The following is a 13,985-nucleotide window of genomic DNA, read 5'->3' as shown; positions in this document are numbered from 1 at the left end:
TGAAGCACTGAAGAATAGGAAAGTGAAAGTATTCAAGATTGTACTGGGTTGGGGGAAGCTATAACATGTGTAGTTCACCTTTCTTGGAAAGGCAGGAGGGAAAAGACAGAAAGATGGAGGCAGCTAGCTCCATGTCCTTCCCAGCTTTCTTTTCTTCCAATTTTAAAAACTAGTAAAATAGACATAAGATTCACCATCTTAACCAGTTTTAAATGTAAGTCCAGTGTTATTAAATATGTTCATAATGTTGTGCAACCAACACCACCATCCATCTCCGTAACTCTTCATCTTGTAACACTGAAACTTTACACCCATTAAACAATAACTTCCCATTTCCTTCTCCTGCTGGCAATCACCACTCTACTTTGTCTTTATGATTTTCACTAAGTATCTCATATAAGTGGCATCTTCTTGTGACTGGCTTATTTCACTTAGCATAATGTCATCATAATGTTCACCCATGTTGCATGGGTCAGAATTTCTTTCCATTTTATGGATGAATAATATGACACTGTATGTATATACCACATATTGCTTATCCATTCATCCCTCAAACCTATCCTACTCTTTAAAGCCAAATTTAACCTAAGGGAAAAAACTAATCTGGGAATATAGTTGTCCCAAATTTAGAGGTTGCTCATTATAAATAACCTAATATGAGGCCTCAGAGAATCTCATGTAGTTTCTTAATTTGGACCCTGAAACTGTAGCATTATTAATATCTGAGGCACTGCTCAAAATTCATGAGTTACTTCAATGGCAGAGTAACTAATTCTTAATAACTTCCTCTTGGGTGCCCTCAGAATATTCTACTATAAAGCGAATTCCTGCCTCCTCCTACTCAGAAATCTATACAATAGCAAGAACTCACTACCACGGCAAAGCTTTTCTTGGGAGCTATAATCACAGTGGTCACTAATTTCTTTTAATGATATTATAAATGATTAAATTTTGATTCCTATTTTTTAGTATATTTTGTCTCTCTAGTCTGAATCTTGTGTTTATCCCATAATGGCTTAACATGGTAAATGAGCAATAAGTATCCATTAATGTGATTCTTCCCTTTCTCTTTTTCCTCTTCTAGTCTTTTAGGAAGGCTAGGGCCTTTTCTAGTCATCCCTTCTGAGAAGGAGAAAGGTGGAGTCAGCACTGTTCCTTCCTCCTGGGAGAACCCTCTGACGGGCAATGATTGAGGAAATACCATGATTTACACAACTACTAATTATTTTACCCTCTTCTGAGATACAGAATGGAGGAACTCCAGCCTATAAAGTAAGTATATTAATCCAGCATTATCACTCAATCAAAATGTCTTTGTATAGCTCTACCCGAGCCCTATATAAAAAGGAAAATTTTAATAAATTTTTAAAAAATTTCTATAAAAAGAAATTTTTTACAAAATTAACATCACCACCCCCAATTTTGTTGTCTTGGAATATATTATTCTGCTTCATTAGTTTAACAAATATTAATTGAGCACTCATGCATCAGGAGGATCTTGGGGATTTATCAGAGAACAAATAAGACAAAACACAGTCTTCATGGAGTTTATACATTCTTAACAGATATCTTCTGCATTATTTGTACTTCATGTAATAGGACTTCTGTGGAAAACACTTTTATTGAATCACATTTTCATTAACAGACGTACACCACGTATTATATTAGTTCTTAAGAAATCTGAAGTTTAAAGAGCAAAGAAGTTAAATGCTATTGATTTCAACTATTTACTTTTCAGCAAACTAGTTAACAAAAACTGAAAAAACCTGAAGCTACACAATAAATACACAATAACTCTACAAAGTAAATAAAATGTAGTCTTCCATGAATAAATAGGATAGGGAAAGGTACGGTTGACTGCTAGCTTACTATTTGTTCTACAGAATAAGCAGAGATGGAGATAAGCTCAGTTCTGAGAGACAGAAAATAAAGTGTGAAGAGGGAGAAAATATCCCCAATTATAATGAAATAAAGGATAAGACATTATATCTGAAGAGGAATAAGGGCCAAGAAAATCGTGGCATGGTGATAGCAACAGGAGGCAGATGAAGGTAGAATAGGGAAGGGCCTAGAAGTACAACATGGATCCACTACAGCTTTTCAATAAGGACATTAACCCAAAAATTTCTTGTCTGGTAGAACCTAAGAGGAGGTAAAGCTTACAATAATGACAACATCAAACAGACAGTACCTAAAATAGATATGTAAATAGGAAGATTTCAGTTTTAGATAAGTTTTTCATCTTTACAGTTAACACAAAAATTAAGCTCTATTTAATTTTTACCCCAGATTAAGTTCTATCAATAAAGCACATAGCGTCCAATAGATATTCAAAGCATATAAAGAATATTCAACCCCTTACCTTTAGGGATGTCAGTTGATCTGCCCACATTTCTATTATGGGAACAAGATGCTCAAATCCACAATCTTGTACAAGATCTTTATTAAAATTTTGGGATCCCCCTTTGCTCTGTTTATAAATTATTACTGGAGCTCTTGGATTGTGGATAATTGAGTTGATACTACACAGCACCTTTAAAAAAACAGTGTATTTAGTCAAAATATTTATCCTATGCCTACAAAGTTATATATTTTAATGGTGTGCTTTATATTTCTATATATTACACACATGTATGTATTTCATTAAACATACAAAGAGAATTATCATAAGGAATTGGCTCATGCAATTATGAAGGCTGACAAGTCCCAAGATCTGCAGCGAGGAAGCGAATACCCAGGAAAGCTAACGGATATTTGCAGTCTGAACGCAGGCAGACTGAGACCCCTGCAGGTGCTGTTTCAGTTTGAGTCTGAAGGCAGGAAAAAAACTAGTGTCCCCTCTTAAAAGCAGTCAGGTAGGAGAAGTTCCCTCTTACTCAGCCTTTTGTTCTACTCAGGCCTTCAAATGATTGGATGAGGCCCACCCCATTATGAAAGGCAGTCTGCTTTACTAAGTCTACTGGTTCGGATGTCAATCTAATCAAGAAGCACCTTCCCGGACATGTGAATAATGTTTAACCAAATGTTGGGCATCCTGTGCCCCAGTAAAGTTAAGACAAAATAAACTATTACAAACACCCATATAATCACTACCTAGGTTCAGCAATTGTTAGTATTTTGCCATGTTTGCTCACTATCTGTATTTTTAGGTGAACCGTTTGAAGAAAATGTGGACATCCTAACTCTTCACCCTCAAATAATAAAGCGTGCATCTTTTAAAAGTGGGCATATTCTCCTACAAACTCACAAGACCATTATCAGATGACTTAAGGAAATTAACAGTAATCCCCAGGCTGAGTATGGTGGCTCATGCCTGTAATCCCAGCACTTTGGGAGGTTGAGGCAGGAGGATCATTTGAGCCCAGGAATTCAAGGCTGCAGTGAGCTATGATAATGCACTCCAGCCTGGGCAACAGAGCAAAACCCTGTCTCCAAAAATAGTATCATTGATGCCTGGATTGAATTTTAAATATCTTAATATGTTAATATAGTATACTATTTGACTATAATCCTCTCATCATAAGTGATGAGTTCTACCTTACATATTATCCAAGGAAAAAAAAGGAGACATCAAAAGTCATGTTTAAAGAGAGAAAAATAAAGCCATTCCTGACAAATATCAGTCTTTTTGTCATGAAAATTAATTCAATACCTGAAAGTATCTCTGGTCAATTAGGGCCTGTTGCTGATTATATTTGCTGGGCTCATCTTTTTTCTCTGTGTCCTCAGCCTTCTTATGACTAATAAGCTCCTGTAATCTAAAAGGGGAAAAGAAAAATCAAGATAATACAAAATTATTTCCTAGACACTGGATCAAGATGATAAACTAAGTCTGTGATCCAGCCACCCTTCCAAAAGCCTTACATCACTTTACTTACATGTGTGCACACATGTATGTATGTGTGTATATATATGTATTTGTAAACACATACACATATGCATGCATAGTTTAAAATTTTTTAAGTCATATTGTCACTAGAAAACAAGAAGGAATAAATCACAAATTAGAAGGAATCTCTGAAGACAGAAGAGATCAGATGGAAGAAGAAAGTTCTAACCACTTCCCAACACACACTCACAAAAGACAGAGCAAGAGAGAAATACAACAAAGGATGGATGCAACTTCCATCCAAGGCGCTCCAAGATTACAGACTAAAGGTAAAGGGAGCAGGGAGCAGGAAGCATAGGAAGGGTCATTGGTTTGGGTACTGTAGCAAGAACAGCTAGACATTTGGTCCCTCTCTCTTTGTATTCTACTAGCAGCAAAGAACAGACCACAGCGATGCCTGGACCAGTCAAAAGGGCATGGAGATCCAAGAGACCATTGTCCCACGTGGCTGCTAGATTGCAGGGGGAAAGGAGAGTCTCTTCATCCAGAAATACAACTATTTATAAGAGTATCCACCTAGTAGCAAACAGTTGTCCTTCTCCAAATATCTCTGAAGACAGACTGTAATTATCTTTCTTCTCCCTCCTTACATCTATGAAAACAGTACAGTAGTACCCACTGATCTGTAGTTTCACTTTCCATGGTTTTAGTTATGCGAGGTCAACCAGGATCCAAAAATATTAAATGGAAAGTTCCAGAACTAAGTTTTAAATTGCACACTATTCCGAGTAGTGTAATAAAATCTCACACTATCCCACTCCATCCCAGCTAGGATGTGATTCATCCCTTTGTCCAGCTTATCCATGCTGTATACACTACCCACCAATAAATCACTTAGTAGCCATCTTGGTTATCAGATCAACTGTTGGGGTATCACAGTGCTAATGTTCAAGTACCAACCTTTACCTAACTTAATAATGGCCCCAAAATGTAAGAGTAGTGATGGTGGAAATTTGCATATGCCAAAGAGAAGTCATAAAGTACTTCCTTTAAGTGAAAAGGTGAAAGTTCTCCACTTAAGAAAAAAACTGTATGCTGAGATTGCTAAGATGTATAGTAAGAACGAGTCTTCTATCTGTGAAATTATGAAGAAGGAATAAGAAATCTGGGCTAGTTTGTTGTTGCACCTCAAACTGCAAAAGTTACAGCCACAGTGTGTGATGCATGCTTAGTTAAGATGGAAAAAGCATTAAATTTGCGGGTGGAATACATGGACAGAAATGTGTTTCAACTGACAGCAACTGAGTTTGGTTCTATCTGAAGTCTCAGGTATCTACTGAGGGTCCTGGAACATATCCTCCACTGATAAGTGGGGACTACTATAGTCTCTTAATAATCCTTCAAATTACCCCCCTTCAATGTGAATATGCTATCAGTTTCCTGCTGGGACTTCAACCCACTAAACTAACTCCATGGCTCATTAATGATGCACTCTGACCTGCTGTTTGTAAAACAGAATAGTAAAATTCCAGCTTGTCATTTTCCTATTGAAAATTGATTTCCCATTGCTTTATGTGCTAAATCTAATTTCCCTGAGCTAGCATTCAAAACTCAAATTCTCTATGCTGTCAGTCCTAACACAATATTAGTGGGTTTTTTTTTTTTTCTTTCTTTCTTTCTTTTTTTTTTTTTTTTTGGAGACAGAGTCTCACTCTGTTTCCCAGGCTGGAGTGCAGTGGCGCAACCTTGCTTCACTGCCTCCCAGGTTCAAGCGATTCTCCTGCCTCAGCCTCTTGAGTAGCTGGGACTATAGGCACGCACGGTCACATCCAGCTAATTTTTGTATTTGTTTGTTTGTTTTTAGTAGAGACCTGGTTTCATCATGTTGCCTAGGCTGGTCTCAATCTCCTGACCTTAGGTGATCCACCCTGCTTGACCTCCCAAAGTGCTGGGATTACGGAGGTAAGCCACTGCGCCCGGCCAGTTACACGGTATTTCTCCTGAATCCTTTTTTTACTTTATTCTACTACTTCCCTACAATTACCTACTCCAGTCACATTATTGCCCTTATGTTCACTCAGTTGCTATTCGCTACTCTAGTGAGTATATCCCCAAGTCCAATTATAAATAGCTTCCTACCTATTTACCACATTCACATTCTTCACAGTTTTGCCTAAAGGCAGTGCCACGAGCATATTATCTAGAACAAAAAAGGACACAGAAAAGCTGATATGGCCTCTAGAAGGACTAGAAGTAAACTGACATATCTGAATTTTAACGCCAGTTCCTTTCACTTACATGAAAACGTTCAACTTTCAATGAATTGTTTGCAAATCTAATTAATAAATGTTATACTGTGGATATATACATTTTTGCTGTTAGTGCAATAATCTAAATATATAATTGCATGTACTGACTACAGTTACTCTGGGAGATAAAATGTGATTCCATTAACCAGATGAATAAAGAGATACCCTCAATGACAGTAACTAAAATTTCTTGGGAGCCTAATGATGATAACTAGCAGGTACTGAGAGCCTTCTCTATGCAGGAATTCTAAGCACTTTACATGTATTAACTCATTTAGTCCCATCGTTTTTCTAAGTTTATAGAAGACAATGATTAGTAAAAGCTGGGGACTCACAGGAAACTGGTTCACTTAGTCTCACAGAAAATATCTGCCATTACAGTACTACTGAAAACTTCATGTTCTGCAAAATCATGCAAGTAATTAACAGGGCTCAAGAGAAAATAGTATTAGAAACCAGACTACTTACAAATGATGTAGCTTTGGAACTGGAGAACAAAAACAACTGGTGCCTCAGGAATTAAGTTGGACAGATCAAGCATGTCTGGAAGTTGCCTCAGGAGATATTAAGAATGCACAGACAACAAAGGAGAAATGTTGGCTTAAGGATGCCAAGACAGGAAGACTGAAGTGGAGCCCTGGGCCAAAGAAGCTGAGGTTAAAATGGGCAAAGGAGGAAGTGCAACTTGCTTCCAGCCTATAGTCTGTCTAATGCTGGGGGTCAGGGAAGGAGCCCAGAATACTGTTGTTTATTCTAAATTTTCTTAAACTAGAGCTAAAAGGGCACTTGCTTGTGTACTAGCAAAGCCTGCCCTCTTCCTGAAGGCTATAAATATTACTACTGTTATTCTAGTGCCTTGAGTCTAGGAAAAACTACACACGAACAATACAACTTCTATGTTATATTGCTGATGATTCCCTCATTTTCTATTTGCACAAGTTAATTGGCATTTTAGAAACCTGTGTTGTAGCAGCCTGGGCTATACTCAGAAATATGCTAGAGTTGTTCTATAGTCTCCAGAGCAATCAGGAAGGGCCTGAAGGATATTAAAAATCCCCTAGGAGTGGCTAAGGGTACTTTATATACTTTCCATGTATTCACCAGCAGTAACTATGTTCTTTTGTGGACACTGAGAAAACAGAAAACTGTACCTCCAACTTAAAATATGCTGTGTTATCTCCTATTTTGCATAGCTATCTCCATATCTTTCTATGTGCAGAAACTTTATAGCTTTTAACTGTGTTCTGTTAGAGCAGGCGTCCCCAAACTTTTTATACAGGGGGTCAGTTCACTGTCCCTCAGACCATTGGAGGGCCGCCACATACTGTGCTCCTCTCACTGACCACCAATGAGAAAGAGGTGCCCCTTCCTGAAGTGCGGCGGGGGGCCGGATAAATGGCCTCAGGGGGCCACATGCGGCCCGCGGGCCGTAGTTTGGGGATGCCTGTGTTAGAGCCTTTCCATGATCTCACAGTGGAATAAGATCCATGCTGGAAATGAGGAACAAGTTAAAAAGAGGACTGCCTCTTTTTAAATCCCACTAATTTAGCTACATTGACATAAAACACATAGGTGCATCAATGTGAACCTCTCAAAGCTATACTGTTCCCCAAGTTTTTTCCCCTACAATCTTAGGGCTTTCTAAGATGGTTAGTGATGAAAAGAAGAGTGGTTCACTTTAACCCAGCACCAAACTCTGAAGGCAAGTGTTTCTCTAGGTGAAAAGTCCAGCTCCTGGCTAAAATCCAATGTATTATATTTAGGCACAGCTATAGGTAATTACAAAGGCTTTGCCTGGAAAATCTCATGGCAAGAAAGCTGTCCTTTCCACACCAGATGTGATGCACAGCTTGTCCACTGCAATCTCTAGAGCAGGGGTCCCCAAACTACGGCCCGTGGGCCACATGTGGCCCCCTGAGGCCATTTATCCAGCCCCCGCCGCACTTCAGGAAGGGGCACCTCTTTCATTGGTGGTCAGTGAGAGGAGCACAGTATGTGGTGGCGCTGCAAAGCATGGCGTCGCTCAAGTACAGTACTACTTCCGGTGACGCGGGATGCACGTGTCACAGCTCCAGAAGCGCGTTATATGATGCACATCCGGTCTGCGGCTGCGGCGCCCCACATCACCGGAAGCAGTGTGAAATAACAGCAGAAGTAGGAAGAAAGGCAAAGCACTATAACCATTACTACACAGTACAATGGTCCCCATACTCCTCCAAATGTACAACAACATAATGGCCCTTATAACCTCCCTTTGCCCAAAAGTCTCCCCCTACATTACTACACACCGTGTTTCCCCTATTATAAGATCCTGTCTTATATTAATTTTACCCCCAAAAGACGGGGGCTGTCTTATTTTTAGGAGGTGTCTTATAATAGGGGAAACATGCAGCAGTGGGCTTCCCACAGAAGAGGCACACCGCTGCTGCAGATGTCCAGGACGCTGTATACACAGTGCCACAGGCTGATCATCGCCATCCCTGTATACAGCACTGGAGGTGGTGCTGGGCCTGTGACACTGTATACCGCTGTCTGGGATAATGGAGGCAGCAGCGCTGGCTGTGAAGGGTGTCACACCTTGCATAGTCCGGCCCTCCAATGGTCTGAGGGACAGTGAACTGGCCCCCTGTGTAAAAAGTTTGGGGATCCCTGCTCCAGAGAGAGTTGCACTCAAGGATGCACCTCCTTTCCTTCCTGAAAGCTATACTACTACTATTGTTATACTAGTGCCTTGCCACAAGCATTTCTGCATTCCTACCCTAGGCACCTCCATTGGGGGCCTCTTTACTTGGAGCTTAGATTGAAGCACGTGTCAAGTACCTCTAGCCAAGATCTCCTTGTTGGTGGAGGAGCCTTAATTAAAATACTTTTCTCCACTCTGACTCAGTACTTTTCCACTTCTAGCCTTTCTTCTCCCTACACCTTAAAACAGCAGGAATCTTTTGTGCAGGGCTCCTAGGCAGTGAGATGGTTCCCTCCATCTGGGTGTGTGTCAGACTGTTCCTCGGCTGGTGCCAATTCAGAAGGAAAATGCAGCACTGAGGAGTCAGCCCTTTTAATTTTGGCATCTTGTTTATCCTATAGCAGTAAGTGAAAAGTTGGATTGTTAATTTCAGTTTGGCTCATTGGCTTCAAGAACTAATTGCTTCAAAGAACTGTCAGCTCAACACAGAGTGGCTATAAGATTTTGTTTTTACCCCAGCAAAACAGAAATAGTATTGAAAAATTCTATGAAATTAGTGTAGTTTCTTTGCTTATCTTACAGGGCCAGACCTATTTAATCACTTCTTAACAATTTAATGTTATAATCAGCCCCTTTTTAGTATTAACTCAAGAAGAGATAATGTTCTCCCATTTTAAATAGCCTTATTTGACACTGAAGGTTGGTTAACTAAAAATCTAAAAAAACAAACTCAGTTTTCTCTGGTTCCAAAAGGAAAAGAGACTATACCCTCTTTCATTTTTCTTGTTGCATTTCCTTTGGAAAAATCTGTAACTGTAAATCCTTTATCTCTTTAAGATGTAGGTAAATCTTATTAAGAGCTAAATAAGACTCTTGCCAGTTTTGAATCCCAGTAATGTCTTTCTTGGGGGCTTTGGAACCATTTCTTTGAAATGTGAACATCTTGGAAGATGGTACCCTGTTTCCCTATCTCTGATGGAATTTTATCTAGGGTCCTGGTCCCAAGTTGTAATCTCTTACTTATCAAAAAGACACTATAAGTTTTTATTTTTCCTCTCATATAGATAATTAACATGTACATAATGGTATCTGCCTGGCTACACAAAAGGGTGACATTTCTTCTGTCTTTGCAATATCTCTAACAGATTTCCTGTAATGTGCATCACAATCTGATTGAAAGCCTATTCGGTAATAAAACTATTTCTTTTTTTCCCCTACATTTATAAAGAGAATTCACTGGATTGACAAGAGATTTTATTTTTAATTATTTCTTCAGCATCAGTAGTACTTGGAAAAAATATTCTACATCTGGCACTACAGAAAATAAAAATTTAAGTTTTACCTTGAAAAAATTTTTTTCATTGAGTGCTTGGTTTAGTTCTAATTGTGTGGTAGCTAAGAGTATGAGGTTTGGAGTCAAAATGATTGGATAAGCATCTGATTTCTATTCGAGTTCTTCCATATATGGGTAACCTGTATAACTTGGGCAAGTTATATAATACTTCCAAATTTGTTTCCATGTCTAGATACTACCAAAGTTTTAAATTTTAAAAAACTATTTAAAAACAAAAACACGCTGGATGCAGTGGCTCATGCCTGTAATACCAGCACTTTGGGAGGCCGAGGTGGGCGGATCATGAGGTCAAGGGATCAAGACCATCCTGGCAAACTGAAACACCATCTCTACTAAAAATACAAAAATTACCCAGGCATGGCAGCATGCACCTGTAATCCCAGCTACTCGGGAGGCTGAGACAGGAGAATCGCTTGAACCCAAGAGATGGAAGTTGCAGTGAGCCAAGATCATGCCACTGTACTCCAGCCTGGGTGACACAGCAAGACTCTGTCTCAAAAACAGAAACAAAACAAAACACAAAAACAAAAACCACACACATCATTTCTTCAAAATTTAGCAGAAAAATATAGCAGGAATTAGCTCTGAATCATAATTTTAAATGACAATAAGTTACTCTAAAGACCAGAGCTCAAATAAACAACTATATATAAACATACATATGTATATATATAACTGTGTGTGTGTGTGTATACATATATATAGTTAATTCTCATTATTCATGGTAGTTATGGTCTATAAAATCACCATGAATGCTGAATTAGCAAATACTGAACCACTACTCCTAGGGGAAATACGGGGTCAGTTTCCTGCAAGCCTCTGATCACATTTTCCTTAACTGATCAATATATAACCTCTTTGTATGTATCTTTCTATTTAAATACACCTTTTAAAAAATATATTGTCAATTCATTAACACAACTCATGGACAACAGGGTTCCATAACTCATGCCTGATAAAGCTTATCTAATAGGTGTTTTTTCTACAAAGTATATTATAGCCTTCTTGTGCATAAGAACAACAAACAGCGCTTCAGCACTAACTCGGGGCCATCTTAAAGAAATCATTTTAAAAAAACTTTTTTTTTTTTTTTTTTTTGCATGTCTATGCTTTTTGTTAGTGATGATGCTCAAATAACAGGGCAGAACATCATCTTGTTTGAAAATTAAGCATGTGTGTCTTGGGTGACCCAAATTATTTGCTACTCTGTACATGTCCATGAATGATTGCAGGTACTGTATTGATTTTGTGATTGTAAATAAATTTTAGCAGGTAGGCAAATTTATAAATATCGAATCTAAGAATAAAGATTATATATCTCTATATGTGCGTTAAGTGCATGCATGTGTATACCTGTTTGTGTGCATATCTTACACACTTGCTTTAGAGTCAACAGATTTCCTTCTCTTTTTACCTTCCCGTATCCTCCTTGTCCCAGTTGCTTCTCTCTCAATCTCCTATCTCATTAATGGCACCCACAGCTGCCTTGTTATTCAAGGTTAAAACTTGGGAGACTTTTGATTTTTCCTTTTCCCCCACAACTCCCTATATTCAGCCCATCGTGAAGTCCTATTAATTCTACCTCTATTCTCCAATTCCAAATACTTCTCATCACCTCTACTTCTGCCACCTTTGACCATGTCACTACCATCTCTTGTCCAAACTCATATAATGGCTACTCTCCCGCTATTTTACATTTAGTACTTAATAGTATATTGAAACTGTATTATTTATTTTTTCATTGTCTTTCTCCCTTCATATAATCTCTATGAGGAACCTTTTCTATTTGGTCTACCACCACAACCAGTGCCAAGAATGCCAAACAGATGTAAGAAGAATTATAAGTACCCAAACTGTCAAGGAATAGCAGGAAAGGAATTATTTGTTGACTATGCATGCATCCTTTCTGAACCTTCCACTTCTCTTTTCTTAGTTTTCCTCCCCGAATATCTTTTTATTGTGGGGAGGGGCAGGGACAGGGCTCTGTTGCCCAGGCTGGAGTGTAGTGGTGTGATCACAGCTTACTGCAACTTTGACCTCCTGGGCTCAAGCAATCCTCCCACCTCAGCCTCCTACGTAACTGGGGCTACAGGTACGCACCACCACACCTGGCTAATTTTTAAATTCTTTGTAGAGACAAGGACTGACTACATTGCCCAGGCTGGTCTCAAACTCCTGGACTCAAGCAATCCTCCTGACTCAGTCTCCCAAAGTGCTAGGACTATAGGCGTGAGCCACTGCACCTGGCCCCTATTATTTTAACTCAGTATGTAACTCCTGGACGTCCATGATACTTGCCTGTCACTGTTACATGTTGCCATAGGAAGGAGGAAACATAGCTGTCACTGAAAACTGAATCATGTATGCTAATAAAACTGGCTTAATACATTTAATGCATATATTAACTCATAACTTTCAAAATATTTCATACCAACACTCCCCAAACTGCTTTCTCAAATCCCATTCCCTTGAATCAAAGAGTACACATAGATAATCTTCAAAAAACACCATCACTGTTTGAGATCAACTCTTTGAAACACTGAGCACTTGCTTTTCAAAGTCAGGAAGGGTACAAGCAGCAGATACAAATGACTCATTGCATTCCCTCTGATAAGGCTCACTTTAAAATATTCAGATCATAACTACCAACAACAAAAATTGGGGGCTTCTCACTTCTAATTTCATTGATTCTCTTGCAATACTTCCATTACTTCCAAAGATAATTTTCTATTTAAAAATCTTTGTCCTTTATTACTTCAGGCAACTACCTTTTTCTGCTCTCACTTAAGACGAATATATAGCCAAATTCAACACAGTAGAAATTGCTCTTAAACTGCGAAACCAGAAATACCCCCTTTTAATGTCATTTTCCCCATCAGCCTGGTAAGCCCAAATCAAAGCCACTAGGAGGTAGCATAAGCTGACATGTAATAAAAATAAATAAAAAACCCTAATAAAAGCAATAATTTTGGTAAAAATATAATTACTTGACATTTTTCTTAAGGGCTTTTTCCAGTTTCTTCACCTGCTGTTTATAAAGTCTTAATTCATGCTGTGTGGGCCTGTGGAAAATAAACAATGATAAAATTAATTCAATTTACTGAATAAAACCATAAAGGTACTTAATAAATGACATACCATACTTTGTTACTTGTCACAAATATTAAACTTCTGAAAATATTTCATGACTGCTAATTTGGCGTTTACTGGCCATTTCGATTTCTTCTTCTGTGTAATCCCTTATTCAAAATCTTTTAGTCATTTTTTGCTGCTAATCTATTACTTGTTTTTATAATGAAATATTTCAAGTATATAGACAAAAACAGAGATTATAACAAATCCTGATGTATCCGCCACCTCACTTTATCAAATTTGAATATTTGAATAAGATTCAAATTTAACTCAAACTTTATACATATACTATACTTAAAATTCCATATGTCCCTCATTAATGTCATTCTTCTCCTTCCCATACCATAGATAACCACTGTCTTCAATTCATTGTTCATTATTCTCATGTATGTTTTTAACTTTTTACTACATATTTATATAATCATAAATTTACATATTATTTCATGCAAGGTTTCACCCTTTATATAAATGACTTATGCTGTCGGTATCAAGCCCCTCTCCATTAAGGTATAAGCTTTTTTTTTTTTTTTTTTTTGAGATAGGGTCTCACACTGTCACTTAGGCTGGAGTGCAGTGGCATGAGTTCAGCTCACTGCAACCTCTGCCTCCCAAGTTCAAGTCATTCTCCCACCTTGGCCTCTTGAATAGCTGGGACTACCATGCCTGGCTAATTTTTGT

At 38.3% G+C, this 13,985-nt stretch overlaps 1 protein-coding gene across 5 annotated transcripts in view; it reads right to left on the bottom strand.

The window, feature by feature from the left end:
• Positions 1 to 13,985, bottom strand: part of CEP70 (centrosomal protein 70) — a 75,445-nt gene that overhangs the window by 8,321 nt on the left and 53,139 nt on the right. For all 5 annotated transcript variants that reach the window (XM_074405852.1, XM_003930971.3, XM_010341604.3 and 2 more), the window contains 3 exons: positions 13,163 to 13,237; positions 3,653 to 3,758; positions 2,363 to 2,533 (listed from right to left, as the gene is read on the bottom strand). In XM_074405852.1, coding sequence (XP_074261953.1) covers positions 2,363 to 2,533; positions 3,653 to 3,758; positions 13,163 to 13,237 — 352 coding nt within the window. The remainder of the gene's footprint in view (positions 1 to 2,362; positions 2,534 to 3,652; positions 3,759 to 13,162; positions 13,238 to 13,985) is intronic.

Source organism: Saimiri boliviensis, chromosome 9 (genome assembly GCF_048565385.1).
Source record: "Saimiri boliviensis isolate mSaiBol1 chromosome 9, mSaiBol1.pri, whole genome shotgun sequence".
In the NCBI taxonomy this organism is placed as follows: Eukaryota; Metazoa; Chordata; class Mammalia; order Primates; family Cebidae; genus Saimiri; species Saimiri boliviensis.
Note: the sequence above shows the minus strand (reverse complement) of the source record. Positions and strands in the feature narration are given on the sequence as shown.